The 24,958-nt window shown below is 41.9% G+C and overlaps 1 protein-coding gene across 2 annotated transcripts in view; it reads left to right on the top strand.

Annotated features, from left to right (window-relative positions):
• LOC112266484 (inactive dipeptidyl peptidase 10) overlaps positions 1-24,958 on the top strand; it is a 50,073-nt gene that overhangs the window by 13,348 nt on the left and 11,767 nt on the right. The window contains exons 1-9 of one of the 2 annotated variants that reach the window (XM_024443979.2): positions 6,527-6,929; positions 12,749-12,863; positions 13,147-13,242; positions 17,033-17,127; positions 20,345-20,419; positions 21,398-21,450; positions 21,631-21,712; positions 23,807-23,927; positions 24,658-24,812. In XM_024443979.2, the coding sequence (XP_024299747.1) occupies positions 6,903-6,929; positions 12,749-12,863; positions 13,147-13,242; positions 17,033-17,127; positions 20,345-20,419; positions 21,398-21,450; positions 21,631-21,712; positions 23,807-23,927; positions 24,658-24,812 (819 nt within the window). In that variant the 5' untranslated portion in view covers positions 6,527-6,902. Of the gene's footprint in view, positions 1-6,526; positions 6,930-12,748; positions 12,864-13,146; positions 13,243-17,032; positions 17,128-20,344; positions 20,420-21,397; positions 21,451-21,630; positions 21,713-23,806; positions 23,928-24,657; positions 24,813-24,958 lie in introns of those variants that run through there. The other variant, XM_024443978.2, reaches the window with a different exon arrangement.

The raw sequence follows: 24,958 nt of genomic DNA, 5'->3' as shown, positions 1-24,958 counted from the left end.
ATGTGTCTTTTCCTTGCACAAGAGAGGAATGAAAATGAAGATTATAGGCGGTTTGTCTCTCCACAACGATAATATGTCTTTGACATTGCCCAACCAAAGATCAGTGTGAAGATTCTTGGCAAAAAAAAAAAGAAGTAGAGACTAAGTGACGACACCTCTTAGGAAATAGAGTTGCATCTTGCAAGCTCTCGTTTGAGTCGTTTCCAATGACCTACAATCCTAATAGACAGACAAGACTCCTGCCCTACCTCAGCCTCTCCCCCGCTGGGAGAGCACATCAGGCTAAAAATACCAGGATATCACACTTAGAAAACCACCTGGAGCTATAGACAAACCCTATTCATCCACTATCTATAAATGGTGTAGCCGACACATCAAGGTCAATTCAAATTGAGCTATGATGATTACGGTGTTTCAAATTGCCACAGCAAGATAGTCATACGGGATTGTTTTGCATTGTGTTCTTCGGATGTTCGCCATGTAAATTGCCTCAATTAGTCAGGGCATGAGTAAGGAGAGAAGGGAAAAAGGCTCACTATACATGTTCATTTAGAATAGAACAACACAACGTGGACTCTGTCCAGTCTAGAGGATATGACTGAACTTCAGCACTCTAGTGGAGGTAACACCTCTCCTTGAGTCCGAGCGAAGAGGATTTAAACACGCACGCATGCACACACGCGAATGCACACACGAATACACACACGAATACACATGAATACACACGAATACACACACACACACACACACACACAGTCTCTGATTTCTCTGTTTAAATATTTAATGGGTGAGTGGTTTTGATTTCTCTCTCTCTTCTCCTGCTCATTCCAAATGATGTTCTTAATGTGCACCCATCTGGTTATAAACCTGGACATAGCACCGTTTCAGCAGCTAAGCTTGTCTTAAATGATGTGTTACACTGCCATATTTATAGACCTATCCAAGGCCTTTGATACTGTCGAACATCCCCTGCTCAAGCAGAGGTTGTCTGAAATGGGCCTCGACCAGGGAGCTATAAGTCAAGTTACCTCGATTTTACTAAAGGTGTCCCGCTGGGGTCTATTTTGGGACATGTCCTCTTTACTATTTATTTAAACAATATTGGTCTATCTGCAAAAACCTGTAACATGTTATGTACACGATTGCCCCTACTGCTAACAAGGCTATGTTAGATCTTTAATCTGATTTTGTTGACTTGCCGAAAGACCTTGTTGATTTAAAATGTATACTTAATGCAGGAAAAACTACATTTACGTTGTTTTCTAATTCTCATAGAAATATTTGAGATAATTTACACATTTATGGATTGGATGGTTCTCTCATCGAGAAGGTTCCCGCCTATAAAATAACTGGGCGTTTGAATTGGCAAAAGAAATGGACATTTAAAAAACACACAGATTAACTAATTAAGAAGCTGAAGCTAAAGTAGGGTTCTTTTATAGAAATAGATCATGCCTCTTCCTAAACAGCAGGCAGCAGATTGTACAGGAAACCTTCCTGCCTGCTCTTGATTGTGGTGACACCATTTATCAGAACGCAGCAGCCACTACTCTAAAACCCTTGGATACTGTGTACCATAGCGCGCTTCCCTTTATCACAGGCGACAGGTTTTAATACTCATCACCGCATCCTTTATCAGAAAGTCGGCTTTATCAGAAAGTCGGCTGGACTTCTATAAATTCCCGTTTTTTTTTTTTTTGCAAAGCTCTGCTGCACCAGCGTCCAACATATCTCACTTCTCTGTTGAAGTAGACAAATAGGAGGCACCAAATCCGCTCACGAGGTTGGTTAACTCTTGAGGTTCCTGGTGTCTCTACCAGCCTAGTTAAATCAGCCTTTAGCTTTAGTACATCCCTTGTTTGGAAGAATTTACGAACCTCATTACGTCTTGAATCACTGGTGCCAATAGGGCACAAGGGAGGAATGGATTCACTGAGGTCCGCGAGTGTTTTTGCTTGATTGTAATAAAGTATTTGTGTTGTTGAAACGTAGTGTATCCGTAACTGCTGTATTTTGTAGTTCCTTTTTTGATGTTTTATTGAGTTATCATGTGATTTGGGAATTGTTTGCTCTCAAGACAACATTGAGAATGAGACCCTGGTCTCAAATGGGCTTCCCGGAATAAATGAAAGTTAAATAATAAAACAAAAATGTCACTTATACAGCATCTCCCAAATCCAAAAAAAGCCAATTAAAGAAAAATATCCCCGGGCTGTTGATTACCTTTCCTTTCTCCTTTGATTTTTTAGAGAGGAGCTCGGGAGCTGGCTTGAATAATATGTAAAGGTCAATCTCAGTCACACCTGCTGCTGTTCTATCACTGATGTAACCTGGCTGCTATTCTGATATTTTGATTGGTCGTATTTGTAAGTTAGAGTTCTTTAACGCAGATTTGGCGGGTTGGATCACTTTCCATATAGTGGTGCCTTGAGATGTCTTGTCATAGTAGTATTGGCTCTGTCCCTGTCCCTCTCTCAATCTCTTCTATCTATCTCTCTCTCAATCTTTTCTATTTCTCTCTCTCTCAATCACTTCTAAAGTGCCTACGAAAAGTATTCAGACCCCTTGACTTTTTGCAAATTCTTTTATGTTACAGCCGTATTCTCAAATTGTTTAAATGTTTTTTTCCCCCTCATCAATCTACACACAATACCCCGTAATGACAAAGCAAAAACAGGTTTTTAGAATGTTTTGCTAAATATCACATTTACATACAGTTGAAGTCGGAGGTTTACATACACTTAGGTTGGAGTCATTAAAACTCATTTTTCAACCATTCCACAAATTTCTTGTTAACAAATTATAGTTTTGGCAAGTCGGTTAGGACATCTACTTTGTGCATGACACAAGTAATTTTTCCTACAATTGTTTACAGACAGATCATTTCACTTATAATTCACTGTATCACAATTATTGTGGGTCAGAAATTTACATACACTAAGTTGACAGTGCCTTTAAACAGCTAGGAAAGTTTCCGAAAATGATGTCATGGCTTTAGAAGCTTCTGATAGGCTAATTGTCTTAATTTGAGTCTATTGGAGGTGTACTTGTGGATGTATTTCAAGGCCTACCTTCAAAGTGCATCTTTGCTTGACATCATGGGAAAATCAAAAGAAATCAGCCAAGACCTCAGAAATAACATTGTAGACCTCCACAAGTCTGGTTCATCCTTGGGAGCAATTTCCAAACGCCTGAAGGTACCATGTTCATCTGTACAAACAATAGTAGGCAAGTATCAACACCATGGGACCAAGCAGCTGTCATACCGCTCAGGAAGGAGACACATTCCGTCTCCTGGAGTTGAACGTACTTTGGTTCGAAAAGTGCAAATCTATCCCAGAACAACAGCAAAGGACCTTGTGAAGATCGCTCAGCAAGAAAGAAGCCACTGCTCCAGAACCGCCATAAATAAAAATAAAAAAGCCAGACTACGGTTTGCAACTGCACATGGGGACAAAGAGCGTAGTTTTTGGAGAAATGTCAGCTGAGACAAAAATAGAACTGTTTGGACATAATGATCATTGTTATGTTTTGAGGAAAAAGGGGAAGGCTTGCAAGCCAAAGAACACCATCCCAACCGTGAAGCACGGGGGTGACAGCATCATGTTGAGGGGGTGCTTTGCTGCAGAAGGGACTGGTGCACTTCACAAAATAGATGGTGTCATGAGGTAGGAAAATGATGTGGATATATTGAAGCAACATCTCAAGACATCAGTCAGGAAGTTAAAGGTTGGTCACAAATGGGTCTTCCAAATGGACAATGACCCCAAGCATAATTCCAAAGTTGTGGCAAAATGGCTTAAGGACACAAAGTCAAGGTATTGGAGTGGCCATAACAGAGCCCTGACCTCAATCCTATAGAAAATGTGTGGGCAGAACTGAAAAAGCGTGTGTGGGCAAGGAGTCCTACAAACCTGACTCTGTCAGGAGGAATTGGCCAAAATGCACCCAATTTACTGTGGGAAGCTTGTGGAAGGCTACCCAAAACGTTTGACCCAAGTTAAACAATTTAAAGGCAATGCTACCAAATGCTAATTGAGTGTACGTAAACATCTGACCCACTGGGAATGTGATGAAAGAAATAAAAGCTTAAATAAATCATTCTCTCTACTATTATTTTGTCATTTCACATTCTTAAAATAAAGTGGTGATCCTAACTGACCTAAGACAGGGAAGTTTTACTTGGATTAAATGTCAGGAATTGTGATTAACTGAATTTAGATGTATTTGGTTAAGGTGTATGTAAAACCTCTGACTTCAACTGTAATTTTTCAGACCCTTTACTCAGTAATTTGTTGAAGCACCTTTGACAGCGACTACAGCCTCAAGTCTTCTTGGGTATGATGCTACAAGCTTGGCACACCTGTATTTGGGGAGTTTCTGCCATTCTTCTCTGCAGTTCCTCTCAAGCTCTGTCAGGTTGGATGGGGAGCATTGCTGCACAGCTATTTTCAGGTCTCTCCAGAGATGTTAGATCGGGTTCAAGTCCGGGCTCTGGCTGGGCCACTCAAGGACATTCAGAGACTTGTCTCGAAGCCACTCCTGTGTTGTCTTGGCTGTGTGCTTAGGGTTGTTGTCTTGTTGGAAGGTAAACCTTTGCCCCAGTCTGAGGTCTTGAGCGGTCTGGAGCAGGTTTTCATCAAGGATCTCTCTGTACTTTTCTCCGTTCATCTTTCCCTCGATCCTGACTAGTCTCCCAATTCCTGTTGCTGAAAAATATCCCCACGGCATGATGCTTCCACCACCATTCTTCACCGCATGGATGGTGCCAGGTTTCCTGTAGATGTGACACTTGGCATTCAGGCCAAAGAGATATTTCTTGGTTTCATCAGACCAGAAAATCTTGTTTCTCATGGTCTGAGAGATGTTAGGCACCTTTTGGCAAACACCATGTGGGCTGTTATGTGCATTTTACTGTGGAGTGGCTTCCGTCTGGCCACTCTACCATAAAGGCCTTATTGGTGGGGTGCTGCAAAGATGGTTTTCCTTCTGGAAGGTTCTCCCATCTCCACAGAGGAACTCTAAAGCTCTGTCAGAGTAGCCATCGGGTTCTTGGTCACCTCCCTGACCAAGATCCCCAAACTCCCCACCTCGACACAATCCTGTCTCGGAGCTCTACGTACAATTTCTTCGACCTCAAGGCTTGGATTTTGCTCTGACATGCACTGTCAACTGTGGGACCTTATATAGACAGGTGTGTGCCTTTCCAAACAGGTTGCTAAATTGATACAAATATTTTTTTATGTTGTCATTATGGGATATTGTGTGGATTGCTGATTATTTAATCTATTTTAGAATAAGGCTGTAACGTAACAAAATGAGGAGAAAGTCAATGGGTCTGAATACTTTCTGAAGGTACTGTATTTCTGTCTCTCTCTCTCTCTCTCTGGTACACACCCACACCATTCCACACACCCCACACACACCTTCAACACTAACTCAATGACAAATCAGCTCTGTGTTTGTGAGCAACAAGGAATTTGTACCAATTTGTAAATCACAAATAGAATATTGCAGGACATGGTGCTCATTTGGAAGAATAATGATGTTGTGAAGAATATGCGGCGCGCGTATGACTCACAGAGTCATTCAACGGGACTGGGGATGGATGGCTATTCTGAGAGCTGCTATGTGGATCATGATTGCTTGGCAGTGCAGCAGATAAAGGAACCCTGCAATCTGCATCATTAACTCAGGCTGGAGAGTTGAAACAGCTTCTTACTTTAATCTAGAGCCATAATCATTATGCTTAATTATATGTCCAAAATATAATATCTGGGTAAAAAATTGACAGGAATGTGAGTCTTATTTAGTACATTTAGTAATTGCTTGCTTTTCTAAAGTCTACCGACCTTGCTAGCAGGAATTCCGCCTAAGATAGTTAGTTAGACAAGCTAGCTACTCTAACTTGATTGAGAGCCTGAAATGGCTTCTTGGTACTGTACCTAGTTATGAGGTTGGGAGATTGGGAGCCTACCTGGGCTAACTAAAGCCAACTTCATAAAATTGCTAGGAACTAGTAGTACTACAGAGAAACAATGTAAAAAAAAAAGGTACAATATTATAGTTTTTTTGACAGAAATAATCTGAGGGGCCACGTGCCCCATATGGGCATGAAGCCTCTGCATGAAAGGCACTATAGGCCGCTAGTTTAAGGCTGTCAAGATTATTTACTCAATGTCCATGTAGGTGATATCGAATACTCCTTGTAATATTTCTGGTTTGTTAGATATATTTTGTTTCAGTGAACAAGTGTCCATTCTTTCAAAGCACAATGCCGTACTGTAGTTTGGAACTTCAGCACCATGGACAGCTCACATTGAGCGCTGTATCCTTCAAAGTGAGAGATTCATTTATTCAATCTAACACTCACACTAAACTGGATTATGATACAAAGAAAAGACACATCACACTATTGACAGAACCCCTTGCCAGTCTAATTTTATCCAGTACTCTGAAAACTCTTGTCATGAACACGAAGTGTATTATTTTCCCGCCCCCTTTGCCGAGTGTGTGTCTCTTTTATTGTAGTGAGGGGGGGATATTTCTACTCGTGGTCGTGGATGTTTACAGCGTCAGCAACACACATCACACACTTTCTTTCACGGGATATTGAGTGCTTTCTTCTGCTTGAAAGAGAGAGGGGATATTTGATTCACTGTGCGTTTGACCTTTTCTCCATATATGCTTTTTTGAAACGCGATCTACGGTAGATTTCTTGAAATCGTGATGCCCCCTGCTTGACTTGGGTTAGTATTTCTGGATTGTGTTGTGCGTCAAGCCCCTCGCCATTCTCTGGGTTGATACGTAGATATATCAGCTACTCCGAAAGGTCTCTGCATACATTGCACACATTATCGAGTCCATCTGACCGAGGACGTCGGGAAAATCAAGATCCCACAATGACAGCTTCAAAGGAAGGAGAAGAGGTAGGATGGTACACGCTAATACTGGTTTTGATTGAGGCGTTGTAGTTGTGTAGAGATGAAGTGCTTATTTTCAGTTGAGTCGGTGTCAACTGCGTGATGGATGCAACAGATCGGTTATCATGCAAAACAGAACCGATGTCATAATGCAAGGGATTCGGTTAGCCGGAAAAGACGTGAGATGTATTTATCTCTTCGGATAGGCACTCTCTTTTTAATCCACTCTTTTTTAAATTAAGATTTAGCCTACCATTCGTGGTAGTTTTATTCATTGACTCCCAATGATGCGTATTGTATTGACATCTTTCCCGTCACGACCCTGGCTACTACACCTTAACTGCTAAGATGAACTGTTTCGTAGTTTTCTGAAGTGGCCTTATGTTATCACAACTTACAGCAATAACAATTTCCTGAACATTCGAGTTCAGCACATGCTCAAACCAATATGAACGCTGTTAAGCCAACTCCCAGAGAAGTAGATTATGCATGCATAGGAGCCACATATACTTAGTCTCATTACAGATGTGTCAACCTCAGTTAGTAAACCCCCATTCAGTTATGTGTAGCTTCAATCTAACATAAGTTTAGTTGATATTCACATTAGATATGTACATCTCATGGATTCAAGACCAAGACACACTGATCATTCTCCTAGGCAATTCACTTATTTCAAGGTGAGATCTTATTACTTGAAAGTGATTCCTATTAATAACTAATAATAGTAATAATTTGGTGGGTGCTTATATTTGTCCTATTTCACACATGTACAAGTGTGCATTATACGCATGTGTGAATAGAAAATCCATTTTTTTGCATATCCTCCCTGGCTAACTCCCTCTGAGACACCCTTGGAGAGTTGGGTACACGCGGCCAGGGTCTGCGGTTATCAACGACGACCCTGGGGCAATTAGGGTTAAGTGCCTTGTTCAAGGACACATCAGCATATCTTTTACCTTGTCTTCTCTGGGATTTGAACCCAGCGACCTTTTGGTTACTGGCTGAACTAGAGCTGGGATGATAAACCCGAAAATGATCGACACAGCCCATACTGATATCATTCATTTTGATTAGTAGCCTATACCAGAGAAATATGAAGTTTGAAATGAAATGTGATTGCTAATATGGGTGATCGTTAATGGGACAATGAAAGGCTACAACCATCAAACTAGTAGTATTAGTTTAAAGGATGCTGCGTAATAATGTTATACATGTAACCTATTTATCATTACCACACAAATTAAAAATTATTATTTATTGCAATACGGATTTTTGTCCATATCGCCCAGCTCTAGGCCCAAAGCTCTAACTGCTATTGTAGTTGTCTGAGTAGGAAGTGCTATTGAGTAGAGGGAGATTTCTTAATATATGTGTGTGTGTGTGTGTGTGCGCGTGCGAGCGCGTGTGTGCGTGTGTGTGTGTGTGTGTGTGTGTGTGTGTGTGTGTGTCCGACCAACCCTGCCATGTGGTAACTCCAGCTCTCTGGGATCCATGAAGATGATAAACTTCATATACAGGGACAAAGGAAATAATTTAGCCCATTGCACATTTTGGAAATAACTATGGTCAGGTTTGTATACAAATGTAGGCATGCTGAAAAACGCTCCCCAAATGGTGATTCGATGTCAGGGAATCTCTGAGATCTCTTACACAACTGACAATCATTGTATGTTTGTTGTACAAATCCTTTCATTAGCCGAACACATTGAGAAGGAGTAGAGTTCCTCAGCCAGCCCCTGCTGTTTAATCTAGATTGTTTAATGTTATGTAAAACCAATGGACTGCAGTTCATACCGGCCTTATTCTCTGGTTTTCATTAATGATTCCCGTTTTCAAACACAGTTTTAGGCGGTTTCAGGAGAATTTGGCCAGAACCCTGCTTGGGCTTTATCTGTCTTTGATAAGTAGAAGGATAGCTCCGATGTGTGTTTAACAAATACTCTGGGACTTTTAAAGCCCAGTGCTCTGCAGTGACTGCTCAGGCAGCTGGTGAGTACAGCGGAAATCCTATTGACAGACATGTAGTCTCAGTAGGAAAGAACATGATTTATTATATATCTTCCCTGGATTAGGAGCATTATACAAATCTGGCCCTCTGTGTGTGTGTGATGTGTGTGACATGCTCAACCTTTCCCTTAATACTCTGACATTGATAGAACTGTCCTCATAAGTGTGTGGCCTAGATGCATATTTGAACTCTGAAGGTTGTCCCGACACAACCAAAGGAGAATGCCCCTAATGACTGGAGGTCATAGTGTAGTAGTCTATTCTCAAATCAAAAAAACATGTTATTTGTCACATGTTTCTACCGGTGAAGTCTAACAATGAAATGCTTGCTTGCGGGATCCTTTTCCAACAATGTAGAGTTAAGATAATGATACAAAATGTCATGAAAAATGTACATAGTGACACGAAGAATAAATACACTGTGAATAATGAATAACAGTAACAGGCACAGGTAGCGTGGGAGTACCAGTACTGAGACTTTAGGTAGCTATTAGAGCTGGGAATTGCCAGGGACCTCACCATACGATATGATCACGATACTTAGTTGGCCGATTATGCTATGTGATATGTATGATATATGAGACGTTTTGTATATTACAAATCGATACTGTGATTTTATTGTGATTCGATGTTCCAAACATATTGCTCACCGTATGTAAAATAAGACTTAGATTTTGTAAAAAAACAAACACACAAAAAACCCCACTAGTATCTATGTACAGTTAGGTAGGGGTAAAGTGACTAGGCAACAGGATAATGCAGATAATAGACAGTAGCAGCAGCGTATGGTGTGTGTGAATGTGTGTGTGATTGTGGTTGTGGGGTGCCAGTATGCATGCGTGCGTGTGCTATGTGTGTGTATGTGTGTGTTGGGATGTCCGTGTAAGTATGTGTGAGTGTGTGGGAAGAGTCCAGGGTGTGTGCATAGAGTCAGTGCAAGAGAGCAAAACAAGGGTCAATGCAGGTAGTCTGGGTAGCCATCTTATGGCTTGGGAAGTAGAAGCTGTTCAGGCTCCTGTTGGTTACAGATTTGGTGCACTGGTACCGCTTGCTATGCGGTAACAGAGAGAACAGTCTACGGCTTGATGGCTGGAGTCTTTTGAAATGTGTCCTGGGTGACAGGGAGCTCGGCCCTAGTGATGTACTAGGCTGTACTCACTACCCTCTGTAGCGCCTTGCAGTCGGGTTCCTTGCCGTTGCCATACCAATCGGTGATGCAGCCAGTCAAGATGCTCTTAATGGTGAAGCTGTAGAACATTAGAAAGATCTGAGGACCCATGGCAAATCTTTTCAGCATCCTGAGAGGAAAGAGGCACTGACTTGCCCTCTACCCAACTGTACTGGTGTGTGTGGACCATGTTAATTCCTCAGTGATGTGGACACTGAGGAACTTGGAGCTGTCGACCCACTCCATTACAGCCCCGTAGATGTAAATAGGGGCATGCTCGCCCCTCCGTTTCCTGTAGTTCACGATCCACTCCTTTGTCTTGCTGACATTGAGGGAGAGGTTGTTGTCTTGCACCACACTGCCAGGTCTCTGACTTCCCTATAGGCTGCTTATTTTGCACTCACATCATGGTCCTATTTTCAATGGGCTGAATACAGTGAACTAGAGGGAGAGAGTGAGACATTACTAGTCTATACCTGTCTACAGCTCCGCTCTGATGTATGGTGAGGCTGGCTAGCTGAATGTACTGCCAACAGATCTCATAATGAAACCACTACAACAGTACAACTAACCTCTAAATAATTCAAAATTCACTGAAAGCTGCCCAGTAGGGAGTTATGGGTATGTACTGTATAGGGCCCAAGGGTAACTCCACCTACCTGTTTGATTCAATATGTTCATGACAGGTCAGACTGAGTTAAGGCTGAGTTGGGGGCCTTGGGAAATCAAATCCATCTATTTTCTTGGCACGTATCTGTAAATATTATATTCATATTAGCTCTAGTCCTGGGTGTGAGTGTGTTTTCCTTCACAGGCTCAGCATTAGCAAGTCCCACTAACACCCTGGACCAGAGCTAGCTTTACATGAATATCTGTTATGAATTGGGAGTCATAAAAGGGGTCATTAGGGGCCAGGCAGTGACAGGTGGCCCTGTGGTCACAAACAAGAAGAGTCTGACAGCAGAGTGGAGGGGAGATGTGTTCTGTAAGGACTTGGCAAGGCCTCACTCGCCCTAATTGCACTTGTTTGTAGTGGCTGGCACATAGTCAGGAAGTTAATGAGACTCAGTGACTGCATGGGGAATCCTCCCTGCTCTCTGTAAATCCCAGTGCCTTGAGAAGATGGTCTGTCAAAAAAAATCACTATTCTACTGGATGATGTGTACAAAGTGTTTTTTTTTTTGTACAGTAGATTTCTCACAGCTTTTTCTACAGCTGTACGTTCTAGTCTGGATCCAAACTAAATTGTTCTATTTACATTTTGTGAATTCACTTTAAATCCAGGCTAGTAAGGTTCTGCTTCCGGTGAACACAATGTTCTCCTTAACTGGTTTCTTGGGAAAGCACAGAAGGTTCTCCATAGTAGGCTCGACGAACAGGTTCGGACTCACAGAGCCATGACTCATGCTTCTCAGTGTTATCATTAGATTAATGGAACGCCACAATTGCCTGCAACATGACCTCGTTAGTATGTTTGTCTGCCCAGCAGTGTCTCACGTTACGGGTGTTACTTACGGTGTTGATTACCTTGCGCTGGACTGCCTGTCTGTTTTGCATCCTTGCTTGTCTATTTGCGTCGTTGTAACAGGCAGGAAACATGTAACAGGCAGGAAACATGATTGTCCAGATGTTGCCGTCCCCAACTATTTTCTTTACTGAATTGTTTTAACCACCTCATGACAAACTAGCAAAGGATGAAAAAACACCTAGAACCGCATTTACCAAAAATCTGTTTGGTTTTATAGTTGTTATACATGTTACGTTAACAGGTCAAAGGTTACAGGCTGTGAGCCAATCACGTTAATCCGGTATGCTTTTACAGTAATTCTGCATTCTTACCCAAATCAATTCAACCAACCATGTACAGCTGTAATTCTATATAATTACCAACATTGGATTAAATGGACATAATGTATTTATGTATAGAATATAGACATACCCAGAAATCGATGCATCAAGCCAGGTTAAAACGGTCTCCCTCTATGACTCAGTGGCTATGACTCAGTGTTTTTAGAGGAGAAATGAAAGGGCCATTTGAATGTCTCGGGGAGTATCCTCTCTGGAGATAGCTCCTTGAGAGCAATCGATAGTTTGTGTTTCCACCACTCTCTGCCCTCCCTGCGTCCCTTATGTGCTGCGAAGGGAAGGCTAGGTGGTGTACTGTAACACCCATCTGTACACCTCTCAGCTCTAATCACATCAGCTCTGGTCAGTCAAAATATTTACTCGACACACACCTATTCACTTTGGCATATTCAGAATGTTCATCCTGAAAAGGTGGACGCCTACTGCTTTGAGACAAAGACATGTCCATTGATAGCAGTCTGATCGCATTTTATTAAACCATAAGCTTGCAGTGACTGCCTGGCACTGTAATTATATTAGGGATTATATTGTAGGAAGTGGTGGGGTTGGATCCCATTGCTGACACCAAAAGTGGACTCTACTTAATTCCAATTTAGAATTAGAATCTTACAATATTGTTTTATTAACAATTCACAAGTGCATAGGGAACACAGTATTTCCCCGTTCCACAAGAGCCTCTATGTTTCATCGGAACCTCTAGTACCAAACATGTTTATGTCTGATAGTAATCATTACATTTGTTAGTTGAAGAGTGTTCTCAGTTTGCTTCATGTGTTTTTTCCAGGACTTTGTGCAAGTAAGCCCTGAATCGAGGAACTACAAAGGAATAGCCATCTCCCTGCTGGTCATAGTGGCAGTTTGCTCCCTCATCACCATGTCTGTCTTTGTTCTCACACCAGGTACTGTACCCACCAGGGGACCAAGAGACCTCATGGGGTTTATTTTTTAGGGTCATATTTACTGTAGGCCTGTATTCTAACTAACAGAATATAAGAATCAGAATTTTTCCAGGTCAGGTTATGTAGCCAGCGCCCTGAGTTTTTCAAAACAGTTTCATGATCAGGGTAATATTAACTGTTATGTGTGTATGAATATCAGTTATTTTCCCGTGTGATTTTATCCTCATCAGGCTGTAATATCCGTATTTTGATAACTGGCCTGACACTGTTATCCTATTTGCAGTGGAACTTCCTGGTGCGGCTAACTCCAGACTTACTGTGCTGGACCTGTTCAAGCCAGAGTTCTTGGTGCACGACCCTGAGGCCAGGTGGATAAGTGGTAAGTACTTTCAGGATAACCGTCCAACATTCCTGTTGTAACGAAGCCTTTAGACTGATCCCTATCCTCTCGATCGGATTGAGTCTCACATGAAAAGGTTTTTTAAGCCCTCGTCAATCCCACAAAGGGTCTGCCCAGGAGGCTACTATATTAGAAGAGAAAGGGTGTGGACAGATTGGCTAGTTTTTTGAAGATATTACGCTACAGTCTATCTGCTAGTCGGATGAGGGTGACAGAGATTCCATTCTCTTAATGTGATCCTAGAATCATAAAGAAACGATTAAATCATAGATTTTAGTTTGTTGTTATACATTTTCAACGTTGTTTCACTCAGAAGCTCAAGCATGGGAGTATTCCTGCAAGCTTCCATCTCATCGTGAGCTATAATGACAGCTGAGAGTTTAGTATGGCATGGGAGCAACACCTCCTGACCAGTTTCAGTAAAACAGATGGCCTCCCAGTCATGCCTCAATTCTGGCCGGTTTGCCAAAACAGGGTGGACTCTATCTCAAGCCATCACTGGGAGCCCCTCTGGGATATACTCTCAGGTCAAATCTCCCAGCCCCATATCCAGGACAATACCCCTTTCTCCAAAACCTAGCAGGTTTCATAATAGTGTGAGAGAATAATTTGGGGTGGCAGCGCTGGTGTCTGTTCTGTTGCCTGAGCCTGAGCTAGTGTGGTTCCTCTTCGATCTTCTTGGCCACAGCGAGCGGGCTGTCTTCCAGCCTGTGTATGAAATGGAGGCCTGGAAGCCTGCGGAGAGCTTTTCCATCCAAGGGTAGCAAATACAAATGACTTTTTCAGTCGCCTGTTGATTCTCATTATGGGGATTGGAGTGTGATGCCTTCTCGCCCACTGTGTTGACCTGATGGACTGCATTAACTCTTATGGGCCTCCCGTCGTTTTTCACAACGCCTTCCGTGATGGATCAAGCCATATCGTCCGCCCCCTCGTCCGCTCATGCTGACGTTTCTCCTTCTGTAGGACACATCAATAAAACTTTGCCAGCCCCCCATAAAACACTGTGAGAAAAATCATGACTAGTGATTTCATCATCACCACCTCGCTCATGTTAGCTGACATTACGTTATAGTGGTAAATATTGGTGAGATTAGAGCCAAGCTAACAGGTGGTATGAAGACAGACATAAAGAAAGACAGACAGTCATGTAATGGTGAAAGTCAGTGGTCTGCCATGGCACAGTTTCAGAGACAGTTCCTGCTAGGAACTCATTACATTTTGGGGGGATTATCTTGGTGAGTGCTCCCTGTCTGCCTGCTGCTAGCGTGCTATGCTACAACACTATCAGACTGTTTCTAAGTAGACAGAACCCCGTAGAGAAGCTGCTCAGGTTTAGGCTATTACCATCATCAAACTCGTTAACTGAATTGTACTTTTTTTTAACACCTTGTTTGAAATGATCAGTACTAACTGTGTATCACATGTCGTGTTCATTTCACATGTTGTAAGCAGTGTTGTAGTAGTAAACATACTCTTGCTGATCATGATATGTAGTATGGCCCTTGTTATTTTCTAGTGCATACACTACATTAAATTCCAAACAACCTGCATCCCAACAATTGATTTCAATCTCATACAATTCATTTGTGTAACCCGATTTCCTGAATATATTGTACGCGGTGTATATGATTCTCTACAGTCTGGGGAAGGATAAAGAACGGTTTGTTCTGGCCAGTGAGATGTACTGTATATGTGACTTATGTAAATGAGAACTAAACCCTACATTTTCACACAACATAGTAGTCAGAACACGTCTTCCTGCATTTTAATCAGGGAAGAGGATACAGTGTTCATGCCAATTATAACCTCGGAAATGTGAACATCACGTACACTCTGTTTACCCCGTTCAAATGTGGTTGTCCGAACATATAGAATGTGAAGTGGTCGTCCATAAACATAGAATATGAAGTGTAAATGATACTATAATTAGAGACATTAGACTGGAAGCTGTGGTAGGTATACCCTGGGGGATATGATGAGTGATTCAATATAGCATCAACTTCATCACCACAGTCATACCCTATTAGCTTGTCCATACACGTGCCCAGCGTGATCATGACTACCAACATATGTGATTCCATAACCTCTGACATGTCTCTGTAATAATGCATTATTCTTCCTCAACTCTGTAGTCATATATATTCTCATGTCCAAGTTTTGGTGACTGACACAGTATTTCTATTAATCATGAATACCGTCGTAGTATCTCAAATTGGAAGACATATTTTTAGCAGGAGCTTTTATCCAAAGTGCATACATTTTCACATGGGTGGCCCCAGCAGGAATCTATCTCATAATTCTGACCTTGCTAGTGCCTTACTCCATCATTTGAGCCACACGGGAACACACCTTTTACCTGATCATGGTCTACACAGATAATGGTTGAATGTCATGTGAGGAAGGCTATCTAAATATTATAATTGCCTAGCCTTGTGGACATAGGAGGGATTTTCATTAACTGAGTAAAAATATATTTCTAATGATGTCACTGAGGCAGAGACTGCAGTGGCTAAGCGAACGGGCCATTTAAAGGTTATAGAGTCACATGAGCTCCAGCTAGATAATGTGACTCACCACATAGGCTACAATCTTCGAACTGGGCTTGTTGGTTGTGTTATTCCTAGTTCTCCTGAACTCAAAGTATGACTAAATGGTCTATAGTAGGCCAGGGTTTCTCAAACCTGGCCCTGGGGCCCTTGCTGGGCACACGTTTTGTTTTTTTGCCCTATGACAACACAGCTGATTCAAATAGCCAACTCGTCATGAAACTTTGATTATTTGATTCAGCTGTGTGGTAGCTAGGGCAAAAACCAAAACGTACACCCACGGAGGGCCCCTGGACCGACTTCAGGAAACCCTGTAGTAGGCTACCCTTTTCACACTACTGAGCCAGTCTGAGCCAAGCTGTACTGCGCTGGCCTGGTTACACATCCACCATAGTTGCTGGAATATCATCATGGTTTACCAGTATTATCATGTCAAAAGTACAAGCTGAGGTGTCATTCAAATATTACAATTGTGTTGGATCTGTGAAGCATGTAGCTTCCTACTCCTCTCCATCAACCTCCCAATGGATCAGTTAGACATGTACAGTACATCCTCCACGTTTTAGGAACCGCCCCTCCAGAATAATTCATGCTTTGGCATGTTTTTGTGAGATGTTTTGAGTGAAAACACAAAGGTGGATTTACAAGCAGTAAGCTAATGTTCCAGACCTCGCAATGTCCTTGCCATTTAACACATTTGAGCATTGCCAGGTGGCGTTGTAGATTTGTATTAAATGTTCTATTGTTGCTTTGTGTTGATTTGAGGAATTCAGTTCTATAATTTAATGTGTATTACACTCGTTCTGCATGATTTATCATACCAGTTATGTAGCTGCATTTAAGACCACATTTTTACTCAGAGCAACAACAGTGAATTGGGAGCCATATTCCTAAAGATAGAGAGTGAGATTTGTAATGCCAAATCAAAGGAAGCCATTGCGGTAATGTGGCTGGCTGGCTGGCTGACTGCAGGTCAAAAAGGTTTTGCTCAGTGGAAATGAGGAGAGGCACTCTTGAAAGGAACTGCTGGAAAATGAAGTGCCAGTCAGTCTAGCGATGGGGGACTAAGAGAACCCACTCCCCCCTCTCTCCATCTCCTTCTCCCTCTCTCTATTTGGGGTCTGACATGGATCAGAATGTGTATGCTTTTTTTCTTCTTCTTATCTAAAATATGGTTATCAATGAACATTTGACAACATTTTTCTTGTATTATTTTACAGATTCAGAGGTTTTGTACAGGAACCGAGACGGCCACGTCATCAAGTTCAACTTTGCTTTAAATGAAACAGAAATGATCCTGAGAAATAGCACATTTGTAAGTAGCTTGCCACCTATGGACCCCCCTCCCTAATCTCAATTGACATTCATAACACAACACCATATCGACACATCAGCATTCATATCACAGTGCCATATAGACCCATCAGCATTCATAACACAGAACCATATTGATCCATCAGCATTCATAACACAGAACCATATTGATCCATTAGCATTCATAACACAATACAAAATTTATCCATCAGCATTCATAACACAATACCATATTGATCCATCAGCATTCATAACACAATACCATATTGATCCATCAGCATTCATAACACAATACCATATTGATCGATCAGCATTCATAACACAATACCGTATTGATCCATCAGCATTCAAAACACACTACTCTATTGATCCATCAGCATTCAAAACACAATAACGTATTGACCCATCAGAATTCATAACACAATACCATATTGACCCATCAGAATTCATAACACAATACCATATTGACACATCAGCATTCATAACACAATACCGTATTGATCCATCAGAATTCATAACGCAATACCATATTGATCTATCAGCATTCATAACACAATACCGTATTGATCCATCAGAATTCATAACGCAATACCATATTGATCTATCAGCATTCATAACACAATACCGTATTGATCCATCAGAATTCATAACGCAATACCATATTGATCCATCAGCATTCATAACACAGAACCATATTTCTCTATCAGCATTCATAACACAGAACCATATTGATCCATCAGCATTCATAACACAATACCATATTGACACATCAGCATTCATAACGCAATACCATATTGATCCATCAGCATTCATAACACAATACCATATTGACACATCAGCATTCATAATGCAATACCATATTGATCCATCAGCATTCATAACACAATACCATATTGACACATCAGCATTCATAACCCAATACCATATTGATCCATCAGCATTCATAACACAATACCATATTGACACATCAGCATTCATAACACAGTACCATATTGATCCATCAGCATTCACAACACAGTACTATGTTGACCCATCACCATTCATAACACAGTACCATATTGACCCATCAGCATTAATTACCATTACCATATTGACTCATCAGCATTCATAACACAGTACCATATTGCATACAAACATCAAAGCTGAGCACATTGTCATTATTTGCCTCCTGTAGCATTGTGATGAATCAATTTAAATATTGAAAAGGTGTGGGCTACAGAGAAACAAATGGCATAGACTGTTACAAGCACTGGAAAGTTCCAGGGGATGAAGGATGGGGGGTGGTTGTGAGACATTGAGGTGGGAACGTGCGTCTGAGCAGGTGTGATGTCATTGATGTTTGTTGAAATTTGTGTCTGTCTGTTTATTGTCGTTTGTTTATGTATGGTTAATATTGTTTGAGAAAAAAAAAATCGTAAAAAAATACATAATAATAATCGTTTAAAAAAACAAACATCTGACAGGTCATGTTTTCTGTGTTGCATAAGGCTAAGCGGCTTTGTACTGTCACTGGCAGACTTTCTATTTGCCATTTAATAATCTAACTGTGCGGAAGGCAGGGCACCATTAATCCCTGTTTAATGTTTATACATGCTAGCAACAATTTTGTGTGGAATGGTCATATGCCTGTGATTGTAATAGTACGGTGGCCCTAAGGGGCCAAGTACAGTATACAGGCTGTGTATTGGTTTACCGTCATCTGAATTACTTCTTAGATTCACAGTGCATTCGGAAAGTATTCAGACCCCTTCCCTTTTTCCAGATTTTGTTAAGTTAGACTTATTCTAAAATGGATTATTAATAAAAAAATAAAAAATAAATACCTTATTTACAGAAGTATTCAGACCCTTTTCTTTGAGACTCGAAATTGAGCTTAGCTGCATCCTGTTTCCATTGAACATCCTCAAGATTTTTCTACAACTTGATTGGAGTCCACCTGTGGTAAATTTAATTGATTGGACATGATTTGGAAAGGCACACACCTGTCTATATAAGGAGCCACAGTTGACAGTGCATGTCAGAGAAAAAAATCCAAGCCACCGGGGTCGAAGGAATTGTCCGTAGAGCTCCGAGACAGGATTGTGTCGAGGCACAGATCTGGGGAAGGGTACCAGAAAAATGTCTGCAGCATTGAAGGTCCCCAAAAACACAGTGGCCTCATCATTCTTAAATGGGAGAAGTTTGGAACCAGCAAGAAACATCCTAGAGCTGGCTGCCCAGCCAAACTGAACAGCAATCAGCGGGAGATGGGCCTTGGTCAGAGAGGTGACCAAGAACCCGATGGCCACTCTGACAGATCTCCAGAGTTCCTCTGTGGAGATAGGAGAACCTTCCAGAAGGTAAACCATCTCTTCTGCACTCCACCAATCAGGCCTTTATGGTAGAGTGGCCAGACGGAAGAAACTCCTCAGTAAAAGCAGCGTGACAGCCCGCTTAGAGTTTGCCAAAATGCACCTAAATGACTCTCAGACCATGAGAAACAAGATTCTCTGGTCTGATGAAAACAAGATTGAACTATTTGGCCTGAATGCCAAGCCTGGAGGAAAACTGGCACCATCCCTACGGTGAATCATGGTGGTGGCAGCATCATGCTGTGGGGATGTTTTTCAGTGGCAGGGACAGGGAGACTAGTCAGGATTGAGGGAAAGATGAATGAAGCAAAGTGCAGAGAGATCCTTGATGAAAACCTGCTCCATAGCACTCAGGACCTCAGACTGGGGCAAAGGTTCACCTTCCAAGAGGACAACGACCTTAAGCACACAGCCAAGACAACACAGGAGTGGCTTCGAGACAAGTCTCTGAATGTCTTTGAGTGGCCCAGCCAGAGCCCGGACTTGAACCCGATCGAACATCTCTGAGACCTGAAAATAGCTTTACAGCAACGCTCCCGATCCAACCTTACAGAGCTTGAGAGGATCTGCAGAGAGAAATGGAAGAAACTCCCCAAATACAGCTGTGTCAAGCTTGTACAACGACCTTAAGAAAACAAGCTTGACAAACACTGTTTTTGCTTATGGGGTGTTGTGTGTAGATTAAGAATAAGGCTGTATCGTAACAAAACATGGAGAAGGTCAAGGGGTCTGAATACTTTCCCAATGTACTGTGTGCACAAGATACTTCCTAGATCTATGTACAAGATACTTCCTAGATCTATGTACAATATGTATTATTCACCTTGAGATGTATTATTTGTGACTTCTGTCTTTCCCTTGTCCTAGGTGTCTTTCAAAGTAGCCAAATATTCTCTCTCTCCAGACATGAAATATGTGCTATTTGCTTACGAAGTGAAACAGGTAGGATATGAATAGTCGTTAAATGACTGTTGTTTGTTGATCACCCTTACACTTTGAAATAACAGTTACGAGAGATAAACATGTCAACACATACAGTACAACGTCACAGGGCGTTATTAGTGCACCAAATGTCAACTGAATACAATTGTCTTCCACCAGAGTAGTATGAGATATGGATCACCTTTCAGCCAAACAAATAATGATATAAATAACCAAACAGCTACAGAATGAATCAGTGTTTCCCATGACCCTAAGCATAATTTCAATTGCAATTCCTTGATTCCTCGCCTCCTCTCTCCTCACCTCCTTCTGAGAATGCATAGCAGGAGATGGTCCGAAAGAAATCGCCGGTCTTCTGTTTCAATGCGTTTTGAGAACGAGTTGAGGAGAGAGGACTCAAGGATTCAAGGAAATTACAATTGAGATTCACCCATAGTCTGACCGGGAAGGAGACCAAACAGCAAATAGGCTCTGATCAGAAAACGGATTGTACCACCTGGGTTAACGGCAGGTGTACTAACCTCATTGAGTTTTATCTTCTTTCTCTTTCTTCATTCTTTCTTCATCCTTTGTGGTTTTCCGTTTTAAATATTTAGGCCCTAACCAAGGATCTCTCATTGATTTCCTATTTTTTTAATGGCTGGATCGCATGGCAACCAAAGGCTTGGAAACATTGCACCAGAATGGGATTCCCTAGAGAATGGACTGATGCAAATGTTGTTTAGTTGTGTAATGCATTGTTATTATGCAGTATCGGTGGTGTGCAGCCAAGTTTGCGTGATTAACCTTACCTGACAACTGAAGACTTGCGTTGGCTCCCTGAGCTGTGCGGGCCAACACAGTCTTCAATTCCTTTTGGAAATAATTACACTGTGGAATCCCGACACGTGGTTTCTAACATGATTCATTTGCATCATATATGCTTTATTGTTGTCTGTTATTTATTGTAACGTTAATTGTCAATGCTTTTCATTTCAGGTGTACAGACACTCCTATACGGCATCGTACATTGTTTACAACATCCACACAAGGTAAGAGACTGAATGGACTGGTTGATGCTTCGCGTCTTGTATTGACATGCATGCTGAAGAACATACCGCATTATGTATGACACACCCCATCTTTGACACCTCTAGTTCAACAACAGATGGGGTTTGTTCATGTCTGTCTGCCTGTCTTTGTGTACCTTTGTGTGTGTGCTTGTGTTTCAGGGAGGTGTGGGAGTTGAATCCTCCGGAGGTCCAGAATGCAGTGCTCCAGCATGCAGCTTGGGGTGTGAAGGGACAGCAGCTGGTGAGTCTCTCCCTCTCCTCTTCTATGATGCCATACTCTTCCTCGTTTCCCTCTCTCTCTCTTTCACCCAATCGGAAATCAACCTATGGGCACAGCTCCTAGGCTGTCATAGATGCCTCATCACAAATATGAAAGAAATGGATAGGTGTGAGCATTATTGACGGCTTTTGTACAGGGTTCCATCAGTATGTGTTGAATGTGCTTTTATGGCATGCAGGAGACCTGGTTTCAAACCCAGTCGTGTCACTCGGGGTTGGTATCAAATTTGCTGTATTTATATTTCTTATGATGGCCAGTTGTGGTACAGTAGAAAGCACCATTTGTTGTATATAAGGCAGCCATTTTGAAAGCAGGTGGTCCTGTTACAGGTGGGGATGCAGACTACACTTATCCAGACCAGACATCTTTGAGCTTCTGTTACTCTGTTCAGAGTTTGTTTGGTCACAAACAAAACCCAGCATGTGATTTTTGTCTGGCCGAACATCTGGCGGCCTAACGACGTACACTTGATCGTTAAAAAGGTACAAAGGTGAACGTGTTCAAGGAACTGTTTGAAAAAGAGAATACTGAAGTTTAGCAATATATCATAATTCATCATTATCAAATCAAATCAAATTGTATTAGCCACATGCGCCGAATACAACAGGTGTGGTGTAGACCTTACAGTGAAATGCTTATTTACGCGCCCCTAACCAACAGTGCAGTTTCAAAAAAGTACAGATAAGAATAAGAGATAAAAGTAACAAGTAATTAAAGAGCAGCAGCAAAAAAATAACAATATATACAAGGGGGGGTGCTGGTACAGAGTCAATGTGCGGGGCCAGATGAGGTAGTATGTACATGTAGGTAGAGTTATCAAAGTGACCATGCACAGATGACAACAGAAAGTGTCTGTGGTGTGGGGAGGGGAGGGGGGGGGGCAATGCAAATAGTCTGGGCAACCATTTGACTAGATGTTCAGGATTTTTATGGCTTGGGGCTAGAAGCTGTTTAGAAGCATCTTGAACCTAGACTTGGCACTCCGGTACCGCTTGCCGTGTGGTAGCAGAGAGAACAGTCTATGACTCGGGTGGCTGGAATCTTTGACAATTTTTTGGGCCTTCCTCTGACACCGCCTGGTATAGAGGTCCTGGATGGCAGGAAGCTTGGCCCCAGTGATGTACTGGGCAGTTCGCACTACCCTCTGTAGTGCCTTGCAGTCAGACGCAGGGATTGCAGGGAGTACAGGAGGGGGCTGAGCACGCACCCCTGAGGGGCCCCTGTGAGGAGGATCAGTGTGACGGATGTGTTGTTACCTACCCTTACTGTACCACCTGGGGGGTGGCCCGTCAGGAAGTCCAGGATCCAATTGCAGAGGGAGATGTTTAGTCCCAGAGTCCTTAGCTTATTGATGAGCTTTGAGGGCACTATGGTGTTGAATGCTGAGCTGTAGTCAGTGAATAGCATTCTCACATAGGTTTTCCTTTTGTCCAGGTGGGAAAGGGCAGTGTGGAGTGCAATAGAGATTGCATCCTCTGTGGATCTGTTGGGGCGGTATGCAAATTGGAGTGGGTCTATTGTTTCTGGGATGATGGTATTGATGTGAGCCATGACCAGCCTTTCAAAGCACTTCATGGCTACAGACATTTAGGTAGTCATTTAGACAGGTTAATTAACTTAGTGTTCTTGGGCACAGACACTATGGTGGTCTGCTTAAAACATGTTGGTATTACAGACTCGAACAGGGAGGTTGGAAAATGTCAGTGAAGACACTTGCTAGTTGGTCAGCGCATGCTCGCAATACACGTCCTGGTAATCCATCTGCGGCCTTGTGAATGTTGACCTGTCTAAAGGTTGACCTGTCTAAAGGTTTTACTCACATCGGCTGCGGAGAGCGTGGTACTACCTATTATGGTGCACTTTAATTCCTGATATGGATCATAGATAGAAATAAGTCATTATTTAAAATAAAATCACTACCATATTTCCCTGGCAGTGAGCTAGTGCTGTATTGAAGCAGGATACTGATGGGAATCAGAGTCTGGCTTTTGCTGTGTTATCGTTTTGTAGCCACCGTGCAAAGCACAATTGCAATTCTCCTTACTCTCATTTCAGATCTACATCTTTGAAAACAACATCTATTACCAATCAGATGTGCAGAGCAATTCTCTTAGGATTACCTCGTCGGGAGAGGAAGGAGTCATATTTAATGGAATCGCTGACTGGCTGTATGAAGGTTTGTCTGAATGCCAATTTACAGGTTCAGGGCGTACCCAAGGACACAATGTCAGGAAAGGTATTCCAGGCATTGGAAATAAATAATGTTCAGCCACAAAGGAATTCATCACTTTCACAGTTGAACGGCTCTCAGTCGCATTCGGGGACGGATGGAATAAGAATTCAAAATTAACACTACTAACGATATTTGTCCCATTTCCGAAGAATAATTGAATAAATGAGAACTAACTCAGAATTTTTTTAGCAAAGTTAATTAAATATAGATGAAGGAATGTCATTATTTCACTACAGCAGTGTTAAGTTTCCTCATGAATGGGCCATAATCTACACATTGTTCCATGCTCAGGGATAGCAGAGACAATTTCATTCATCATTTGCACTTATTAATTACACCTTAATGATGGATTGTAGCCCTGACTTAATTAAGACCAATTTTATGTTTTTATCTACATCAACCCAAATCAAGTTCCATAAAAAAAAAAGTAAGATTCTTAATTTGTCATCCTTTTGACATATTTTCAGCGAGGTTTTGTGTAAAACACCGATTTCCAGTTGATGCAGATACAAATTCGAACTTTCTCTTAAACTTCACTGACAACAACAAATTGATCTTATACAGTATATAGCAACTTCAAGTGCTGGTGTACAGAAGAAGCCTATATTCACGTGGATAGGACTAGATCCGGAGGGGAAAAAATGATAGTGTAGTTTCAACCTTGTGTTTTTAGAGGAGATTCTGCAGTCACACATAGTCCACTGGTGGTCACCTGACGGAGAGAGACTGGCCTTCCTCATGATCAACGACACCCTGGTACCCAACATGTTCCTGCCCCGGTTCACTGGCAGCCCCTACCCCAGATCACAGGAGTACCCATACCCCAAGGTAATGGAAAGACGCAATATAATGGGACCGCATGCTGCTGTAGAAAGTGCATGCATTTGTCTGTGTCATTATTTTGCCCCCCACTGGTGAAATTGTGCTTGTTTGTTGGAAAAACAACACTATTGGTTTTTAGCAACAACAACAAC

This window comes from Oncorhynchus tshawytscha, linkage group LG14 (genome assembly GCF_018296145.1).
Source record: "Oncorhynchus tshawytscha isolate Ot180627B linkage group LG14, Otsh_v2.0, whole genome shotgun sequence".
Classification (NCBI taxonomy): domain Eukaryota; kingdom Metazoa; phylum Chordata; class Actinopteri; order Salmoniformes; family Salmonidae; genus Oncorhynchus; species Oncorhynchus tshawytscha.
This window is presented reverse-complemented; position numbering and strand designations above follow the sequence as displayed.